Genomic DNA, 22,521 nt, shown 5'->3' on the forward strand with positions numbered 1-22,521 from the left:
TCGCTTTCCCCTCGCACTTTTTCATGCCACTGACACACACCAATACACTGACAGCCTTGAAATGAACTCAACGAGTGATGCTGTCAGATTATTTCTCAGCTCTCTCTTTCCGACTCAATTTTATTCACTGCATCGCACTAACACAGACACATGCCCGCAGCAAACGATGCCATCGGAGTGCAAAAATGCCGGATTGATTCACCCCAAAACCAAAGATTTCACAGCTTCCGCGGCCGGAAATCAGATAAACTCCGCCATCACAACACTGTCCGGAGTAAGCTGAACAAACGAAACCAAAAATGCATGGATAATCACGCGAAGAACACCCAAAAAAAACACTTAATTCGAAGACGCCAAAACGAACGGACCGAACACGACAAAGGGTACGAGTGAACTCCCATCATTGGTTTTCAATATATCTAAGTATTGATCAAATTGTTTTTTTTTTCGCAAAAAAAAAAAAAAACTTTTTACTGTACTGTGATACGGTATTTCACATTTTTTTTGGCAATTCCATTGTGACTTTTTCTGTCATTCGCGAGCAACGAAACGGCCTACTTTTCTCTACCAAAATTAACAGAATAAAAAAATAATACCTTTCAATATCAGTGCTGAAAAGTTCTAATTTTCAGCACTGAAATGGGTGCTAAAAAGTTGAACTTTTCAGCACTTGTATCGAAAAGTAAAAAATCGAAAACTTTTAAGTGTTTTTTTTAATGTTTGACATAAAATTCCATTGGAAAAGCAATTTCGGAATTGCAAAAAATGTTGTAAATAACTCCTTGCAAAACTTGATTTTTTCAGCACTCGTCATATTCATCCAACTCAGTAATCCTCGTTACAACTCGTGCTGAATCTTCTTTGAAAAAATCTTCTTTTTGCAACTTGTTGCATAAACTTCTATTAATTGAACTTAAACATGTTTAAAATGGTAATAAACACAGGGACATGCATTTTAGAATGTTTTCATCAGATTGCACTAAAAATTCCGATAACATTTTGATGTTTTTTAGCGTAAATAGTTTAGGGGTCAACATAAGCTCGACAATCAAAAACAGCCTTACCTTTTAAAAAAGACATATTAGTAAACTTCATATTACATATTAGTACATATTAGTAAAAGTAATTTTTAAAGAATATTGCATAATTAAACAACATTAAAAAACAAATGGTTGATTCTAGTTGAAAATATGTGTATTCAATGGCTCAGGAGCCAGTGTTCGGTTTTTTAATTTATGCAATTTTTGCAATACCGTTGTTTTGCCAAATTAAAATCAATTTATGTTTCCCAAATGATTTTTTTTACATATATATAAAAATCCATGTGAAAAATTAGGCAAAACTTCCAATAAAGCTTTTTGTTATTGTGCAATTGATGAAAATTGTTTTTTTTTAATCAAAGATGGCCAAGAAGATTAAAGGAACATATTGATATGTTTAGTTCAATATTCAAACGGAACGGGTTTTAAATCAAACACTTTTGATACCACACGGAGAAAAAAGAGTTCCCAAAATCGTGAACAAGCGTTCATGAAAATGGGAACCTCGAACAAAGTGTTCAAATCCCATGGTACGATTTTGAAAAACGTACCATGAAATTTGAACACTTTGTTCGTGGTTCTCATTTTCATGAACGCTTGTTCACGATTTTGGGAACTCTTTTTTCTCCGTGCATCATCATGGGTGGCATTGGGTCATACAAAAAAGCCGAAATTTGTATGAGCCAATCTCACCTCCCCAGACTTAATGTCACCGCTGGTGACAATCTATGACGATAAGCTTTAAAGAAGAGATATAAGTTTAAGCGTTTGTCTTTAAAATACATTGAAGAATGTGAATTCATGTGAAGTTGTGAATCTTATCCCTTTATCTTACAGGCCAAATTTAGCTCAACCACCCGAGAGGGACACCCCCCCCAGCAGTCCCACACAACAACACCGTTCCGCGACTAGATTCCGCACGAGGTAATTCGGGCCCCAAAAGCCCATCTCCGTCCATTCCACACCTAATGGTGGTGGACCCGCAGCGGTGCCCGAATCGTTCCAGGCTTGGCGGGTCCAAATCGAACAACCCCGGACTCGCTCCCGCTCTCTCGCGAGAGAGGCGCCGCTCGCTCTCACGCACCGTTTTACACCCCAGCGGGCGCGTTGCTGTAAGCAACGCCCCAGTAAGGTTCGTGAACCAACGAGCTTAAAAATTGCGTGAACATTTGTTCACACCGACTTACCCCGCGAGCACGTACGGCGGCGTCCTATTTATAGTCTGAGGCAGGAACAGGGCCAGGTTAAGTGTCAGTATGAGGACACCTAACGAGGGGCTCCTGACGTGCGGCACTTCGATATCCAGCGACATCCTGGCGGTGGCGATTACGACGATTCCGGGACGTTCCGTACGGGTGTGGAAACGCTTGTTGTAATGTTCCGTTTGCGTTTGCGGTTTGGTTGGTTGTATGCGCGCGCGAGAGTGCTTAGGTTACTTCAATTCTCGGGTGTTTCCCCCCTCGTTCTGGACGACGACTTCCGCGTTGTTGGTTTCTGTTGTTGTTGTTGTTTTGTTGGAAAATTGTGAGGTAAAAGCTGGATGTTGCCGTTGCTAATTTAAGTGCTCATCGCTGCTGCTCCTCTCATCTCATACCTCACGCACTCGCACGCACTCACGCACTCTCTCGTGTTGTTCTTGTTGTCGGCGCCTAGCCTCCGTTTTCCCTTTCTCCTCGCACACACGCACACCCGACTTAAAGAGCACTTTTTTTCCTCCTTCTTCTCTTCCTTCTTCGCTTCGCCGTCTTCTGCTGCGTCACTTCTTCTTGGGCGACCTCCTGTTTCGGTGTTTCTTCTACGGCCTTCTTCTACTCGGGAGGTTTTTTTTTCTGCTCCCCGTTTCGTTTCGTTTCGTTTGCTTGCACACTGAGCTCGCTCTCGCGCACACTCTCGTCGACTGCTGCTGCTGCTGCTGTGTGTGTTGGTCACCCCAATTTCTTCTTCTTCGTCGGCAAGTTGTTCATTTCACCGAGCAAATTTTCGCATTGCTAGTATATTGATGGCACCGAATCGTCCTACGCTGCTGCTACTACTTCTGCTTCTGCTTGCCGAATACATTTTCTCCTGGTATCCTAATGGGTGGGGTGGGAGGAGAAGGAGGAGGGGGTTTGGGAAATCGGTGAAGGTCGAGGGAGGTGGAAGGGGGAGGTTAAGAAAAGAACAAGAATGAAAATCTGGCTCCTGGAGCGAAAACTGGGCTGAAAGCTCGGTGCACTGTGGAATCACACGTTCCGCGAACTTTGGCACAGGTTCCGCGGGGTCCTGCGGCCACCAGTACCACACCTTTAAGCACACATGCACACACACGAACACAAGCACTGGAACACAAATTCACAAGTCTTCAGCCGAAGAAAAAAAAAACGGCAAGTCCAGGGTCCTACACCTCAGTCAGTCCTGGGCTGCGTAGATTCCGGAACCCGTCGGATGGTCCCGTCCGCCCCTTAACGGGGACAGCTCTAGCTGCGATTCCGGCGCACTTTCGCTTCACTGCTGGTCCTGCACCGCAAACCGTCCCAAATTTTATGTAATTTCATTTCGCGAACGAAAACAACAGCCATATCTGGCTGGATTTCTATCTCAGACTAGAATATTTTGGGTGGGACACACAAAAAACTACACACTCGCGGAAAACTCGTTCTCCTGCTCTCATTGCATAAAAGCTCGCTCCCGCGCCGAGAGAGCGGAAGCTTTTCCTCAGTGGCACCTGCGCGCTCCCCAAGCTCGCTCCAAGCTCAGCAAAAAAAAAAGAAGCGTGTGTCCTTTTTCCCCCCTCGTACTGACTACTGTGTGCGAAGGTCCAGGGGTCCCGTCGCACACGCACCTTCGGCTATCGATCTGCGCTCGGAAAATTGGCCATCACACACACACACTCCCTTCTTCAGCTTCTTCTTCACTCGCGAAACGATTTGCCTTCAAAGTCCTCGCCCAGGAAACCTCGAGGAGAAAAAAAACCCTCAAATCTCACTCACTGGCACCACACTAGAGCTAGCTGGTTCTTTTCGCCTGGACGACGACGACGCCTCGGAAGCAGTACCTGCTCCGCCCGGGAGCACGGATCTGGTCCAGCACTACTAGCACTTTGCAGTTGCTGCTGCTGCTGCTGCTGCTGGTTGTCCTCCGCCTCCGTGGTGGGTGCAGCAGCATTTGGCCGTTCTGCGTTCCATTCGCGGGAGCTTTTCTCGTACGACTGAGCCGAGGTGGGCTGCTGAAGCTGGCTGGCTAGCCAGGGCCCCGGTACCGATCGTCGGGAAAATTTTGAGACTCTGAGAGGAGCTTTTCCTCTCTTTTTTCGGTGTGGTTGGGAGAGCGCGAGAGCGAGTTAGAGTGAAGGCAAAAAAGAGAGTGAGCGAGTCCTTGCAAGGGGGTGGGAGGAGAGGAAAAGCTGAATGAGGGTGGTGGTGGTGGTGGAAACAGGAGACGGAGGAATATGATTACCTTTATACGCGAAATGGCACGGAGATTGGCGAAGGAGGAGAGGGTGCTTTTTTTTTGGGAGGATGAGGGTTGGTCGGGCTTGACAGCTCTGTACCGCGGTTCACAGTGCGGGAAGGATGCGTGGTCAAAACGGGCTCAAATTATGTTTTGGGAGTACAAAATCTTGTTCACTCCATGTTTCTTAAATTTCTATTAATCGATTATTTGTGTAGCTTTTCGTTTGTAAAAATGATATAATTTAATCAATTTTCAGTTTATTGAGTATTTTGAACTTGGTTTGCATAACCTAAAAAACTGAACTTTTCATGACATTATAAATTTCCGAAAGAAAACTTGGCGTATAATTCACCAAAGTCAGCACAAAAACGCAAGTTTTATTGATTTAGAGATATTCGTATATAAGTTAGTTTAATGATAAATCAGGTTATTCGAATGTTTCTTAAGATTTTTAAATAATGTTTTGTTTCGTATTTGTTACCAAATCTAATCTAATCTAATCTAATCTAATCTAATCTAATCTAATCTAATCAGACCCTAGCGCAGCCAATCTTTCGAAGGGATCCTGGAGAGTGCCTTAGGTTAGATGACGCCTAGCACTCTTCTTGTCATTTATTAACATTTGTAGTGCGCCATTGCATCGGAATGCATTGAAACATCACAAGCGTTAAAGCGGCCAGGCCTACTGCGTAAAGCCGTATCGCAGAGATGACTCGTAATTGGGTTGAGTTTGAGCACTGAGTGTTCGAACAACAACACAATTCTGAATCGACAGGGGAGGAAGAAGCGTGGGGACACACCACCATACGCTCCGAGATTTGGTTGTATTCGTTGGGAGCACCATGCTAAGAAGGTTTGGTACTCCGGGACCCTCTGGGATGGGACATTGTATTTCCACGAATGCCCTGGACACTATTTGCCGTGGTTAAAGCGCCACAACTCGCTCTTTTGTTTCGTATTTGTTACCAAAAAAAAATAATTCTGAAGCACTGTACAACGAAAGTTCACGAAAATTTTACAATATATTTTCTTTTCCTGTCCTTCTGGAGAAACGAAACGGCCTACTTTTCACAAAAAAATAACAGAATGGAAAATTTATACCTTTCAATACCAGTGCTGAAAAGTTCTTATCTTCAGCACTGTAATGGATGCTGAAAAGTTAATATTTTCAACACTTGTATCGATAAGTAAAATTTTCCCTAATTTTTTATATTGAACGGACAAAAAATTTGACAAAAAAATCAATTTTAGGAACATTTATTTTATTTATCCAACTCGGTAAACCTCGTAACTTATTTTTGCAACTTGTTGCATAAACTACTAATGATCGATCCCAGACTTGCTTAATTTAAATTAAAATTTTGCAGTTTCCTGCAAAAAATATTATTTTTTACTCCTGATTTTTCCGAACGATTTTGAGAGAGAGTAGTGTGGTGTGGTACTTAGAAAACTTTGAAAAATATCTGCAATGGGCTTATTATTTCATCATTTCATCTAAAAATTAGAGTTCTGCGAACCCATTATAGACAAATTTGAGTGATTGATTTCATGTTACACTACGAAAACCATTTTGTCCATTTTGGTCGCCATCTTGGATTTAAAATTTCTTAATCACTTTAGAGCATTTTTGTGGTCTTTACTGTAACGATACTTTTGTGCTCTCTTGTACTAAGCTTGCTGGTTTTCCTATCTAGTTCGCATAAGAGAGCACAGAGGCATCGGTATAGCAACCAGCAAGTCTCAAATCAAAAGTGCTCTGATTTGGCTCAAATTTGGCATGGGAGTTTCTTGGCCAGAATAATTAAACCCGTTATTTGTTTGCTTGACTTTTAGGGTGCTTCTCTTGTTAAAATAGGGAGGTTAATTTGTTTTTCAAAAAAATATTGTTTTCAGCTAAACCAAATTTTAGCTGACTGCTTTTCAAAAAAGTGACTAGTTTAGCTTTTAAGGAAAAATAGTAAGAAATAATAATAAAAAAAAATATCTCAAAGATTTAATTTAACGTCTGAAGCATCCAAAGCTGGGGATAGCTCTTGCTTACGTGTTGGGCAACAGAAAATACGATATTATGTAATAAAAATAAATAATAACATTTTTGATGAGCTTTCAAATAAAGAATTGCACAATTAAAAAAAAGTTTAATTTAGGAATGTTGAAAAATGTGATGTAGGAATAAGAGTGTAATTTCACTTCAATTCACATTTATTTTATGACACATAATCTGTCAACATTCCCATTTCATTGTTATTTCACGAAAAAGGTATTTGTGTTTAAAAAACACGAAAAGTTACATATTTAGGATATATTCATCGTCTAAATATTTTGTTCAAATGTGAAACTAGTAATACCTGTCCTTGAAAAGTTGTTAAAAAACACAATTTCTGTATGATTTTTATTCATTAATTTTGTAAAGAATTGGTAAAGATTGGCAAATGAGTAGCATTTCAACTTTATGTGAATTTTTCATGTTTGAAGTTATTGTTGTTTTGAATTCTTTTTTCTGGCAGCTCTAACTTTCTTGATCATTTGCTGCCCTATAGGATTTTTGAAAAAAAAATTGGAGCAATTCTTTGCGAAATAGATCTTTTTATAATTTTATTTTTTTAATACGGCTGAAACTTTTTTGGTGCCTTCGGTTTTCCCAAAGAAGCAATCATGGGGGTCCATATAATTTTCCACACAAATTTGGCAGCTGGCCATACAAAATCGATACATGATAATTCAAAAATCTGTATCTTTTGAAACAAATTTTGATCGCAATGTTGTAGATATGAATAAGGACTACATTAAAAAAAAAAAACGATACACGGTAAAATTTTTTTGGTGATTTTTATTTCAATTTAAATCACTAAAACTCGATTTGCAAAAAACACAATTTTTATTTTAATTTTTTGATATATTTAAGGGGACATAAAATGCCAAATTTCCACAAATATCTCAAATGCGCAAAAATGTATTTGTCCGAGTAATGATTTTTTAAATCAATACTGATTAAAAAAAAATCTAAATATTGGTCGCACAATTTTTTCAACTGCATTTTTCGATGTAAAACCGAATTTGCAATCAAAAAGTACTCTAGTTAAATTTTGATAAAGTGCACTGTTTTCAAGTTATAGCAATTTTGAGGTAACTGTTTTGAAAAAAGTCGCAGTTATTCATTTTTTTATTATTAGTGCCTGTGTTTGTCCACTTTTAAAAAAGCATATTTTCGAAAAGCTGAGAAAATTCTCTTTATTTTGCTATTTAAAATTTTGTTGATACCTCTGTTTTTTTTTTTTTTTTGTAGAGTCTTATGACCACTGCGACCAATTATAGGAATATTGTGGTATGACTCATTTTTTTTTATGGCAAAATCAGGTTGCCCCAGCACCATGGAACGGTGATAGGCGGCTCCTGTTTACAGCGTTAGTACCTCTGTTAGTTGCTGAGATATTGCCATGCAATAGTTGAAAAACAGGAAAATTGATGCTTTCTAAGTCTCACCCAAACAACTCACCATTTTCTAATGTCACTATCTCAGAAACTGATGCTCCAATTTTCAATGTTAATACATGAAACAGCTTTTCAACAAATATTTTTTACAAAAGTGGGCAAACATGGGCACTAATTTTAAAATGTGAATCACTGCGACTATTTTCAAAAAAGTTACCTAAAAATGGCTATAACTTGAAAACGGTTCACTCACAATTTCACTAGAGTACTTTTTGATTGCAAATTCAATTTCACATCTAAAAATGAAGTTGTAGTTTTGTTAAGTCCCAAGACCTTGAAATCAGCAAATACAAGTTTATTTTGTTCTAATAAGTACTCAGCACGTAGTGAATTGTAGTTTATGCGAAAATCTTCGAAAAACGCAATTCTTTGCACACTCTATTTCGACTAGGTACACCCTAAAAGCCAAACAGAAAAATATGGGGCTGATTATTTTTGGCCTAAGAAATTTGGGTCCTGGTGATTAGAATTGCTGTTTTTTTTTTTAATTCAGAGATTATAGCTGTGTTCTTTTCTTTAAAAATATTGCTTTTTGTTGCTATGCATATAGTGAAGCTATTATTGTTTATTTTGTAGATTGTGGACACAGGTCACGAAAATCAGGTTTGTGTATTGCTTGCAACTAAAATATAAAAAAAATATTACAAACAAAGTATAAAAAGATGTATTATCCATGCAGAACAATCTAATATCCAAAACCAGCAAGTAAAGAAAACACAATGCAAGTCTATCCCACTCACGTGTTAAGTTTGCACGAGATAAAAACTGAGGTGGAAATCATCTAGTTTTGTAGAACAAAGTACTGATATTTTGCAGCTTATGAAAATAAAAGTGATGAAACGAAATGCAATGTGATTGACTCAATTGGATTTAAAAAGATTAAATTAAAACCCGAGCAGACGGAAATATCTTGGGAATATTTTTTTTTTATATTTGAAAATACTAGACCAATAACATTTTATGTTATTTATAACAAGATTTGTTATTCGTCGTTATGAATTTTTTGTTATTGGATTGTTATTGTAATAACAGACTAATAACACTTTTAGTTATTCTTCGAATAAATCTTTGTTATTATTTTTTTGGTATTTTAACAACTAATCCGATCATCCACAAAACAGTTGGAGGAATTCTTCCATAACAAAAAATGTTATTCCCAAGTTGTTTTGGCTTTCAACCAATATCAGACCAATAACAAATTTGGTTATGATAACATAAACTGTTATTAAACTCTTATGCAAAAAATGATTTTTCAAAGATATTCCATAAAGCTTTTTGTTATTTTAACAGTATTTGTTATTGAAATGGCATGAATTTTTGTTATTACCGTCTGCCTGGGAAACCATTAAACAAAAGTTTAAAATTTAGGAGTAATATAATTGCTATTTATTGCTATGTAACTGGTCATTTGTCATTATGGTTTTTTTTAGTAGTTCTGGATCTATCACAAAGTTTTCAATGGTAATTATTAAATTTTCAGTAATACAGATTTCTCTATTTTTTTACTTGGAGAAAATCATTTCCCATTATCGTGAGTTACGTTTTTCAAATTGGGAAACACGAAGAAATACATATGCACCATGTTATTATTCGATTTTTTCGTGGTTTCGTAAATGTTTATTCACGATTATTTTAATATTTTTTTGTGGTCATTATATATTAAAAAAATATTCCATCAAATTTCCTCATGTTTCATGTAATGTTTTCTCGTTTCAGTTTTAAACCACCACCCCACCACTGTGCGGCATCCGTTTTCCCGGCAGAAAGGGATGAAATATCGTGTCAAAATCTCGGTGCTTCGTCGCCTCCACTCCTTCGGCCAGAAGAACAGGCCAAAAGACACCAGCAGCAGCGGAGGGTCAGACCACGAAACGAAGAAAGCAGCCGGAAGTAATGAGAGAAATGTGGTCCTGGAGTTGTACCACCTGCCTGGCAGCTTTTTTTTTTCTTTTTGAGGGAAAGCTTTCAGGAATTGGGTAATCGAGAGGAGAATGGAAATTTCAAAGAGCCGCGTGGTTGGCTTGGCGGAGCTCGAGGAACGGGGAGGGAGAGCTGGTACCTACCCGAAAGGATAAGAACGGTTTCAATTGCCTGCAATAAGGAAGTAATTACTGTCCTCCTCCTTAGGACATGTATTCGGGGCTCGTTTGGAGTGGGGGCTGTTGCGACATAATGGGACCGAGTTTTGGGAATAAATATTGTCTTTCCATTGTTGGAAGTAGTTTGATTAGATTGCTAATTGAGTCGTACTCGTACTGTTAGAATTAGAATTGACATCGTGGGGGTTTTTGGTGTCTTTGCAGAAGGTTCTTAAGACTTGATCTTTTGGGAGACATTAGGCATGGAACAAAAGCGTTATGCTTGCTTCAGCAGGAAAGTTAGTGTTTCGGTTTATGCGGCAAGGGGGTTTCACATGAAATGATATCTTTGTATTTTTTAAAGGATTACATTTATTATTGATTTTTGTTTTATTTTACTTTTGTAATAAAGTGTTAAATTTAAAAAAAAATCTTTAGGGTGAAAAAGAAATTATCACTAGCTGAAGTTAGCATGGTATATTTACATTAATAAGTTTATGGAAAAGCATTAGACAAAGTTCTTTTACTTTTCAGATAGATTATATTGTGAAATTTCATGCTGAACAACATTTTTGGTGAGCACATCGTTGCATCGTTAAGGGTTAACTCATCTCAAGCTGCTGGGAACGCTTCGAAAAAGTTTACTATTTCTCAGAACCACCCTTTCTTCCAACCCAAGTGATAACGACGATGAACCCTCGTTTTCGTCAAGTAGTTGGGTGGAAGGTCCGTGTCCTCGGCAACCTTGAAGCAGTGGCACATCAAACAACTTCCCAGGGACCTGTTTTCGACCCAATCCTACCTCCCCCAAACCAGTCCGGTACCCGCTGCTCGTCCGTGCCAGGCAAGTTTCCGACATCCGAGATGAATTGTACCAAATCTAATTCCCCGTCCCTGCCGTGCCTGCCACCAGGCTTTTCCGAGAAATTCGTTAACAATTTTGCATTTTACGATTTTTTAAGCCGCCCTTGGGGTTCCCTTAGGGAGGGTGGCAGTTTGGAGCGGATGGTGTGGGAGGGGGGGGGGGGGGGTTCCTTTCTCAATAATTCACACTTGGCCTCCGGGAGGAATTGGGCCACCAGGCACGGCCAGCAACTTTGTAAAAACAATCTTTCTTCCTTTCCTCCATCTCTCTCTCTCTCTCGCTCTGGGTCCTTTATTCAAAGAAGTCCCTTTCTCTATCTCTCGGCTCAAAAGAAGAGAGCCCCCACACACACTCTTAGTCACTTAGTATACTATACGTATGGCATAAATATCGTCACATCGTCACATTCAGCCAACCAGCAGATCTTGGCGTGTCTGCACGTGTCTGTGTGTGTGTTTTTGTTGAAAGAAAAGCTTTATACTTTGGTATTTATAGTCCCGCTGAAGCGAATAAAAATAAAATATTCATTCATCAAGATTAATTTATGTAATGTAATCATTTCAGCGCCAGATTAAGATATATGCGGAGCAGATTCCTTTCTTCGCGCTGAACAGTGGGGGTGGTGGTGGGAGGGAGAGTCCCGAGATTGCTTCAGGAGTCTGTGGTGGCCGGCGGCCGTGTCGTGCCGGGTGCCGCCAAGACACCGGAAGCCGGACACGGGCCAGGTCGTAGATCGGAAGAAGCTGTAGAGATGCCGGGAAAGCACCTGGCACGAGAAGAATACGGTTGGGCTAGGTTAGGTTTGATTGTTTTGCTGGTGGAAACAGTTCAAGGAGGAGAATTGAATCTCCAATTTGGACTCTGGTCGTCTGAATTTGTCGACTCCTACTCCAACTCCGGGTCAACTCCTCTGTGTCTCTTGTACGAAGCATGCTGTAATTTATATCTAGTTCTATCCTTCACCCGAAACTGGGCAGCGTTAGTCCGAGAGAATAATGGCCTCGAGACGAGAGAATAGTGGTACCATTTACGGACACAGAGAAACAGCTCGAGATGGGCGAGGTTCATTCGCCAAAAAAAAAAAAAAACCAAAAGTGTCGACAACGGGAATCGAACCAGAGACCTTTGACATACTAACCCATTGACTTAACTACCTCGGCCACCACAGCATGGTGAAGTAGGTTTGGTTAGATGTCGATATATGACACTTGTTGGAGATTTATTGTTTCAATTAACAAATGAACTCATTTGTTATGGTGGTGTGAGTTGGTAGCATTATTCTCTCGATTTTGGCGCTGAGTCCTCAATAAATTTTGAGGGAACGATTCTCTCGATTTGGAATTTTGGCTGTATCTAGGATGATTATTCAAACCTCTTTAGATGAACACTTAATAAAACTCTTGTGTACTCTTGAACCATTTGTTTTCTCATGGTTTTTCAGTAAAAAAATAGTTTTTTTCAAAAATTTTTATAGCGTTTTATTTTTTAAAATTAATTAAAAGTTACAAAACTACTCCACTTAACAGTGCGATAGAAACACGAGATAGAACTGCGCGCATTTGGTGCACATGGTTCACACTGGTGTCTATGGCAGGCTCAAAGCGTTAGCTATTAGAAAACCCTGCCCGGATGGACGGTGCTGGTGTAAACGGCCCCGCTGTCCCCTCACTTTTCTCAAGTGGGGGTGCATAATTGTCATAAATTACCACCACTGACTGGTTGCTTGCTCAGGTTCAGAGTTCTGCATCTTCTTATGAGTTCGAAATTCTTCTGCAGTTCTAAACCATTGCATCCATTTGGCTTGGTCACCTTGGCTTGGGACGTGGAGTTGGGTGAACACGGTGCAACTTTTGATTATTTGGCAAGTCCAACACGGTTTATATCGTACACTATATCTAGCAATATCTACAGCCGTTCAAAATAAAGTTCAGGTTGTAGTTCGATGAGACTGCTTCCAGGGACAGGATCTTATCTTAAAAATAGGTGTTTCAGCCACCAAACACCAAACAAAAAAAAATCCCATCTTCAACGAAGATCACTTGATTAGCTTTGGGACTAGATGAAAAATGGAGCCAGAGCTCTGATGTGTGAAAACACCCTGCTACGCACAAGGTGTAAACAGCTTTTCCTTCCTTTATCTGACGCGTCCTGGGAGCAGAACGACGGTCACATGGAAGAAAATTAATTTTGCGCCCCGAAAAAAAAGGTAAATTTGTTTTGATGCTGCTGATTTCAGATTCGTTGGTTTAGGAAAGAACTAACTTAATCCACCTAAGTGGCTGATTCCTCACTACTAATCACAAATGAGGGGCATAGAAAAGGTCTGGGATTTTTTTTTTATCATATAATTATTTATTTTATAAAATAAAGTTTACAGAAAACTCGAATTTGGTATTGCACCAACTAAGAACAATTAAAATCCAGCCTCATAAAGTATAGAATCAGTATAGTCATATCTTAATAAAGTGTTGAAGATTTTAGAACCTTTAGACTCGTTTGGAAAGTTTTTAAATCACCTATCGAACGATAGGTCTGATGATTTATCCGGATAAAGATTCCTTACATAGATCCGGCTTCAAAAAAGTAGGTACATAAAATCACATTTTTTTTCTGCAAATTTTGATGAAATTTATGTAAATGTTACCAATGAAAAATGATCACTTCTTGTATCAATATTAAAACAAAACATTATTGGTGGGATCCTCAACGATGATTTAAACTGAAATACGGGGCAATTTACAAAAAAAATAATACAAAAATCATTGACTGAAACTCTTTTTTTTAAGTGGTCTAAACGTCAAAATTTTTGAAAACCGGTAGTGGGAATCAATTCTCCAGACAATTTTACATAAAAGTCTCCATATTGACCATTGTCCTATGTCCAATCTTTTGGAAGATACAGCGGCTTTAAAAATAAAAAATGTTGAAAAAACGTTTTTATTGTGGTTTTTGGCAATTTCTACATGACAGACTTGGTTTTTCAGTCTCGTAAATATTTTCACCGGAAAGTTCGTCCTATTTATCATAAGTTTGCCTTTGACAGCTCTTTGATTTATATCGTTTTTATATTTACGTTATCAAATTTACTATCCTGGTTTCTACCACACTGAAAAAATATTCTATTTTCAGTCATAAGCAATGTAATTAAGCTTATATCTGTAAGCCTTTACATCCAATTGAAATGCTGTCAAAGGCAAACTTAAGGGAAAACCAAGTCTGTCATATAAAAATTGCGCAAAACCACAAAAAACCGTTTTTCAATATTTTTATTTTTAAAACCGCTGTATCTTCTCAAAGATTGGACATAGGACAATAGTCAATATGGAGGCTTTTATGTAAAATTGTCTGGAGAATTGATTGCCACTACCGGTTTTCAAAAGTTTTGACGTTTAGACCACTTTAAAAAAACAGTTTTAGTAAATGATTTTTGTATTTTTTAGGAGAGACATACCATCCTGCATTTTTCGTCAGTCTTTTGGTTATATTTGAGACTATTACCTCAAACATTTTTGTTTCAGTGTATTTTTTTTCAGAAAGCTCGTCCAATTTCCTACAACTTTGTCTTTGACCACTTTTTGATACGACGCAACGGATTCGAGATACAGTTATTTTTAAATTACAAAATACAAAAATATTTAAATACCTTACGCCCTTCTCAAATGTTATTTTCGAGTACTATTGAATCCATATACACAAAAATGGCTTAAATAGGTCTAAGATAACATGTCTACAAAGTTTCATTGAAATCGGAGAGGGTCGGGTACAAAAGTACCAGAAAAATGATTTGGGCTGGATTTGCTCTTTAACCATTATTCAGAAATTTCAGAATTTCAAAATCCGGGTGAGCCCGAAGGTTTCAGCAGCGTCGCCTTTTTTAATCTCATATGCAGTTTGGTTCAATGTCAAGTGCTCATTCAGAAAAACCAAAAATATTTGTTTAAGAACAAATTACATTCGAAAAATCTAGAGGAATGTCGAGTCGAGCCACAAAAACTTCAAAAAATATTTGCAATGGCCTTAGCAGTAAAAAAAAAACAGGTGCAACGATATCAAATTTTGGTGTAGACTAGTTAAACCGATTCTGTGTGCATGATGAAGGCCGATTTTCAAAAAGTTTATTTGAAAAAGAGATAAAAATATTTTATGTTTTTCGTATAAAAAATCGTCATTTTTTGATATTTATTTTTTTTTAAAGCTAGACTTCAAAATCGGACTTCGCCATGCTCACGGGATATGTCTTGAGGGTCTTCATTTCAAAATTTGAGCCAGTTTGGTCCATCCCAACTCAAGATATCGTGGCACCCGTAAGCCAACTCGGTGTTTAGAGAAGTTCAGAAAGTTTGATAGTCCGCTTTGAGCATAGACATATTTTGGGCTTAAACCGTCTCTTAATTAGTTTAATCATGAAATATCTTCATGGAACTTTCAGAAGTGATTGAAATAATATAATATTTTTTTCAGTGTAGTATAGTAACCTGGATTTACTTTAAATCATTAAAAAACCTGGATTAACCTTAAATCATCAAATAACGAGTTTTTTTGAAAAGTGGTCAAAGACTATCTTATGAGAAATTGGACGAGCTTTCCGGTAAAAATATTTTCGAGACTGAATAATCAAGTCTGTCATATATAAATTGCCAAAAATCACAAAAAAAAATTTTTTCAACATTTTCATTTTTAAAACCGATGTAACTTCACAAGGATTGGGCTTAGGACAATGGTCAATATAAAGAATTTTGTCTTCAATTGTCTGAAAAATCGACTCTCATGTTCAGTTTTTGAAAATTGTGATTTTTGGAGCACTTTTGAAAAAAAAAAAACAGTTACAGTAAATGATTTTTGTTTTTTTTTTTAGGTGAGTTGCTCCATCCTGTATTTTTCCTGAGTCTTTTTGTCACATCTTAGGCAATTTTCACAAAAATTTTGAACGAACAAAATCGTGAGCTCACTTTCAAATTTTACTTTTAAACGTAATAATCTAAAAATCTCATAAAAGTGGAGTGTTTTTTTTTCGGAAAGCCCGTCAAATTGAGTTTGAGATTTCCAAAAAAAGTGTCCACGTGGTTTATGAATGGTCCCTAGAGAATTACCCAAATATGAACTCAGGAAAATGTATTTCATGTTGTTTTCAGTTGATTAATTAAAATTTAGTCGTTTTCTGGAAAAAAATAAATAAAAATATTTGCAACACCCTAAAAATAAAAATAAAGTTTGTAAAATAAGATCCAGCAAGATCCCCACCTTTATGTTGACATCATTTTAATCTCCCGCCTCCCAATTGCCGGCAAAAGTAGTAGCTTCCTGAAAAATTAACCATTTCAGACCAACGCCACGCCAACGAGGGCGCGCGCGTGACGACGATGATGCTGACGTCGGTGGTGATGCTACCTTGAATTATTGATAGTGCCGTAAAAGATTTATCCTCGCCCGGGCCGGGGGTTCTGCTGCAACATCCGCACTGCCGTTTTGACCAGTGCACCAATAGTAGCTAGTTGTTGGACCTGGTCAAAACACCTGCAGAGGGGACTTTTGTCCGGTGATCACGGCGCTCCACGTGACAACGCGTCGAAACGAAACAGGGAAGATTTAGATACGGAATTACTCCAGCAGCAGCAGCAGCGTTTTCATCATCGGCAGTGAAACAATCCTGCAGAACTTGGCGAGGAGGTCGGTCTTGGCTCTTGTGGTTCCCTCAGATACGGTTCCAAGGAAAAACGAGGACAACGACGACGACGAGCGATGATAATTAGTAATAAATTATTATTAATATGATTTATACTCGGTGGTAAAATTTGAAAGTTATTAAAAGTGCCGTTGCCGAGAGAGCTGCTTCTCCGCCCCTCGAGGAGCTCCGAGCTTTTCCCATGAAGCTACCACAGCTACACACCGATGTGACGCAGAGTCCTCTTTTCCCTTTTTTATGAGGCGTGGATGCTCCCGCCACGGGATGATGGTTTTCCGAAGACGAGAAGCCAGTCAGTCGTGTAATGGTGTTCTAGTTTGGTATTGGGATTTAGGGTGGCATTGTGATTATGTTTCGTTTAAAGAATAATCGGTTATTGATGATTTTAGAAAATCAATCAAAGTTAGTTCCATCAAGTTTTTGATAATCATTTAATTTCTCAAAATATCGCAAGAAATAAGAGTTTTTCATATAATTCTCTTTGAAAAGAATTGATTACATAGATTTAGCAAGGAAAAAGTTTACAATACGAAAGAGACCACCCCTTAACATTTTGGAAATTTTGGCTCTGCAGGGAAAACCCTGCACCTCGCTAAATAGTGGCCAACCGACACTAATGCTGGTAAAATATTACGCTAACCAAAAGTTGGCGCCATTCGCTGTGCTCAAGACTCTCGAAAGTCAAGTTAAGTTAATCTGAATATTTTATATCACCAGTGAGCTCGCGGAAGTACCCACTTCTCCGCTGGGAGTCCCAATGTGTTTGGTTTTTTTTCGGGCCAAGACGACCTGGATCAAAGCAAGGATTCTTAGCGCACAAAGTGGTGAAAAAGATGGCGCTAATTACGAGACTCAACGGGCCGTGGCCAGTTGAAGAGGGGAAAACGAGGTGGCCGTGGTCTTCAAACGCTTTGATGATGAAGAAATAAATCGGACATGGTCATTGATTGCTTCAAGAAATGCAAAGTGGTAGGTAATTGTTGAAGATAAGTGCTTGGTGCTTATTTATCGAAAATTATAATTTGAATGAATTTGAAGAGTTTTGGAATTATTCAAGTCTGGCATTTCAACACTGTTAACGTTGCCGAGCTTCGGTGACCCATTTCTACGCAGGCTAGCCGTACCCGAGCAGGGGTAAATAACACGGGAATACAAAATTTTGGTATTACTTGGGCAAATAACAGCGACCAAAATGTGCCCTTGGTTGCCCAGTAATAGATGGTAAAATACCATGAAATCATACCAAAATCTTGTATGTGTAAGGGCACAACAATACCAAACCATGTTATTCCAAGGGTAAAATAATACCTCAAAAAAAAAAACCATTTCAATACCAAGTTGAAATCTTCTGGATTTTTGAACATTGCTTGAATACCAAAACTTGGTATTGCCATGGTTTTATTTTTAGGTATTCCCGCGCCCTTGGAAAATCATATTTTGGTATTTCTGTGGTCTTTCACATACATGATTTTGGTATGATTTCATGGTATTTTACCAGTAATAGACTGGGCAACCAAGAGCACATTATGGTCGCTGGTATTTGAACAAGTAATACCAAAATTTGGTATTTTCATACCATTTTTAGTGCAGCAGTTGCAGTTAGTGAAAAAACGGAAATTATTCATATCTACTCACCTGATGATTCCATGTTGTTATTAGTGATATTCTTCACCACACCGAATGCATTTGTCATTGATGAACGGCCTGTGCTTGAAGTTCTTGAAGCTTCTGAAAAATAACAAGATTGAAAAATAAGTATTATTAAAATGAAACCGGATTGAAATTCATCAAAATTCAATAATCTGTTGATTGACTCGTTTTTCAAAGTATTTGGTTATCCCGACTTAGAGATATTTCAACGTTTTTGAAAAAAATATTAGTGGGTATATCACACTAATTTTTAAAATCATCTTTAACATTTTTGGGTTTCAAGTCATTTTAGCGCAAAATTAATTAACTCGTAAAATTTGTTTAACAAATTTCCCATAGTTTCAGAGAAAATTGATAAAACACTTTAATACCAAAATAATACCAAAATGTGCCATTCGACTTAGAAAATTTTCCACAATTTCAAGTCATTTCTGTAGGGGGTATATCAAAAATGTTTAAAATAAAGTTTGAAATTTCCGGTTTTGAATGAAAGCATTCGCTTTGAGACATCATTTTAGCGCAAAATTAATTATTTTGTCAAAATTGGTCAAAATTTTCCCATAGTTTCAGAGGAATTTGATAAAACACTTAAATACCAAAATAATACCAAAATGTGCCATCCTGATTTAGAAAATTTTCCACAATTTCAAGTCATTTCTGTAGGGGGTATATCAAAAATGTTTAAAATCAAGTTTGAAATTTCCGGTTTTGAATGAAAGCATTCGCTTTGAGACATCATTTTAGCGCAAAATTAATTATTTTGTCAAAATTGGTCAAAATTTTCCCATAGTTTCAGAGGAATTTGATAAAACACTTTAATACCAAAATAATACCAAAATGTGCCATTCGACTTAGAAAATTTTCCACAATTTCAAGTCATTTCTGTAGGGGGTATATCAAAAATGTTTAAAATCAAGTTTGAAATTTCCGGTTTTGAATGAAAGCATTCGCTTTGAGACATCATTATAGCGCAAAATTAATTATTTTGTCAAAATTGGTCAAAATTTTCCCATAGTTGCAGAGGAATTTGATAAAATACTGTAAGACCAAAAGAATACCAAAATGTGGTGTTCGATCATTGACAAATTCTGCAATTTTGCAATATCAAAACAATACCTTGAATTGGTATGATACCACATTTTGCTCTTGCATAATCCTTAAGACAAATTTTAAAGGGTCCAGGAATACCAAAATTTGGTATTGATACCAGAGAAAGGTATTATTACGCATTTCCCTTGTTATTTACCCATGCTCGGGTACGCGAGGTACCTCAGCTTGAATCGACAAGCCCCGCCCTAAAGAACGTTTTGCATCAATCGGATTCAAACGTTATTTAGAACTTCCGAGTCCTTGTCAAATGGACAAAGACCCAGCACGTTAACGTTTGCAGTAATAGTATTCCTAATTTTACCAGTCCAAAGGACAGGGGATTGAACCCCGTTTCGAGCGACTTTTATGTTTCGTTCATGTTTAATCAAATTTGTGTCGATATAAAATCAAATTTGCAATCAAAAAGTACTGTAGTGAAATTTTGTTAAAGTGAACCGTTTTCAAGTTGATGCCATTTTTAGGTAACTTTATTGAAAATAATCGCAGTTTTTCATTTTTTTTAAATTAGTGCACATGTTTGCCCACTATTGAAAAATAAGCTGAAAAAAAATCTCTATATTTTGATTCTTTGAACATTGTTGATACGACCCTTAGTTGCTGAGATATTGCCATGCAAAAGTTCAAAAACAGGAAAATTGATGTTTTCTCAGTCTCAACCAAATAACCCACCTTCTCTAACGTCGATATCTCAGCAACGAATGGTCCGATTTACAAATTTAAAATTTCATGAAATTTTCCGATCTTTTCGAAAATAGTATTTTCAAAATTTTCAAGTCAAGACTAACATTTCAAAAAGGCCAAACATTCAATATAACACTTTTTTGAAATGTTAGTCTTGATTTGAAAATTTTGAAAATAAATTTGTAAATCGGACCATTAGTTGCTGAGATATCGACGTTAAGGTGGGTTGTTTGGGTGAGACATAGACAACAGCCATTTTAACAAGTTCAAAAATGCAAAATACAGAGAATTTTCTCAGCTTTTCAAAAATACTTTATTCAAAAGTGGGCAAAAATGGGCACCAATTTTAAAAAATGAATAAGTGCGACTATTTTCAAAAAAGTTACCTAAAAATGGATATAACTTGAAAACGGTGCACTGTATCAAAATTTCCCTAAAGTACTTTTTGATTGCAAATTTGATTTTAAAAATGAAGTTGAAAAATTTTGGCGACCAATATTTCGATTTTTGAAAAAATCTGTACTGATTCAAAAACTCATCAGTGTTCAAAGATTTTTTGCACAACCTGGAAATTTCTGAAAAGTTGGCATTTGGTATCATATAAAAAAAAATAAAAAATATTGGTTTTTTTTCTTATCAAGTTTTAGTGACAAAAAATTAAATTTAAAATCAACATTTTTTTACTGTGTATCATTTTTGTTCAGTGTAGTCCTTTTCCATACCTACAGTTTTGCCCAAGACACCAAATCGATCAAAAAATTCCTTCAAATGATTCAGATTTAGGCGTCATCCATAAAGTACGTCACGCTCTAGGGGGGGAGGGGGGGTTGTCGCAAGCGTGACAAAGTGTGACAAGGTGGGGAGAGGGGGTCCGTGAGACTGTGACGTCACGCTAGACTATTTCTTGAATACTGAAAATTCAGTCTTAAAATATATTTTAAAAAAGTTTAAAAGAGTAATGTTTCATAAACTATATTCATAAAAGAAACACGATACAAGGTTTTAAGAAACAGACTTTTTGATAATTGATTTAAATGTTTAAATCATATTTTGAAAAAAAAAAATCAACACACAACCTGCAATAATTAACTTCCTCGATTGAACTCCAAATAAAAATATAATCAATATACAATTATAAATCGTGCCACATGGATTTCTATCCAGATATGACATTTTGAAAATTTAATCTAGATTGTACAAAAAATCAAAATGGGGGGGGGGGGGGGGGTCCGACAAAGCGTGACGTACTTTTCGAGGGGGGGTCAGAGCCAGCGTGACAAAGTGTGACATAGGGGGGAGGGGGGGTTAATTTTGGCCGATTTTAGCGTGACATACTTTATGGATGACGCCTTTTTGAATTTTCATACATCACTTTTGTATGGACAGCTGCCAAATTTGTATGGAAAATTATATGGACAAACTAATGATGCAAAATGACTTCCTGAGCATACCGTAGTCACTTAAATAGTATCAGCGTGCTTAGAAAATAAAAAAATAAATAGAATGACCGAAATCTGAGAGAATTGCTCTAAAAACACATTTGCGAATCCGAATTTAAATCTTTAAATGATTAAATGTGTTTAATGTGAACTAGTAAAGTGTGTTTAAAATTTGATAATTTGGGAAGAAGTTTTTCAAATAAAGCAATGAAAATGTAAACCAAATAACTTTAACTCAAAGCACATATCCAAACATTTTCCCCCTTTCACCGTCGATACCTCAACCCATCCGTGAAATCAAGTTTCCCCCCTTCCACCTTTCCCACCCCTGTACAACCGACTAACGTCCTCGCAGCACGCAATTTTCCGTTCCGTCACCTGGCACGGAAGGACACGTGCCTCCAAGCGAGATGATTTAATAAACATCGGTCCTTGGACAGCCCACCAACCAACCGAACTGGCGCGAGGATCACCCTCCCAAAAAGTGCCAAAGCGTTCAAAAGCTCCCAATCAATAGTCCAATACTCTCTCTCTCTCTATTCTCTTTGGTTTCTGGACCGCCAAAGATGTTTTTCTGTTGTTTTTTTCTTTCCTCAAAAGTTTTGCTGTGTTTGTAGAATTTGCGTTCGTGTTGACTTGCGAATTCTCACGCAAACGTAGTTTCCGTAAAAGCTCACTTTATTAAAGAGAGCGAGAGACTATTTGAGAGCGACTCCACGAGCTTTCCCGAAAGAGCAGAGCTTTCCAGGAGATACTTTCCCAGGGGGCTGCGCGTGCGCCGTGATTGCCCAACCACCATCAAGCGACCAAAAAGTGTGGCTGTTTTGATCCTTTGCCACATGCCGTACACCAACACACACACACACACTCATGAAACCAAGACCACCGTCAACCTTAAACGATGTCAGACCTGCTGGCAGCTGTGAAGGAGTGTAAGCTTGGAGCAGTTGACCTATTCACGACAGTTTTGCTACGATTCTCTTTTCTCTCGTACAATCTTTGTTAATCTTTCTCTCTCAGTTTTTTTGTTCGTTGCTCTCATGGTGAGTGT

General features: G+C 37.7%; 1 protein-coding gene across 10 annotated transcripts in view; it reads right to left on the minus strand.

Annotated features, from left to right (window-relative positions):
* Nucleotides 1-4,238, minus strand: part of LOC120412863 (gamma-aminobutyric acid receptor subunit beta) — a 150,723-nt gene extending 146,485 nt beyond the window's left edge. For 5 of the 10 annotated variants that reach the window (XM_039573483.2, XM_039573488.2, XM_039573485.2 and 2 more), the window contains exons 1-2: nt 4,010-4,238; nt 2,228-3,112 (exon numbers count right to left, since the gene is read on the minus strand). In XM_039573483.2, the coding sequence (XP_039429417.1) occupies nt 2,228-2,352 (125 nt within the window). In that variant the 5' untranslated portion in view covers nt 2,353-3,112; nt 4,010-4,238. Of the gene's footprint in view, nt 1-2,227; nt 3,113-3,323; nt 3,733-4,009 lie in introns of those variants that run through there. The other 5 variants (XM_039573476.2, XM_039573482.2, XM_039573478.2 and 2 more) reach the window with 5 other exon arrangements.
* Between the last annotated feature and the right edge of the window lie 18,283 nt (nt 4,239-22,521).

The sequence above is a fragment of the Culex pipiens genome, chromosome 3 (genome assembly GCF_016801865.2).
Source record: "Culex pipiens pallens isolate TS chromosome 3, TS_CPP_V2, whole genome shotgun sequence".
Classification (NCBI taxonomy): Eukaryota; Metazoa; Arthropoda; class Insecta; order Diptera; family Culicidae; genus Culex; species Culex pipiens.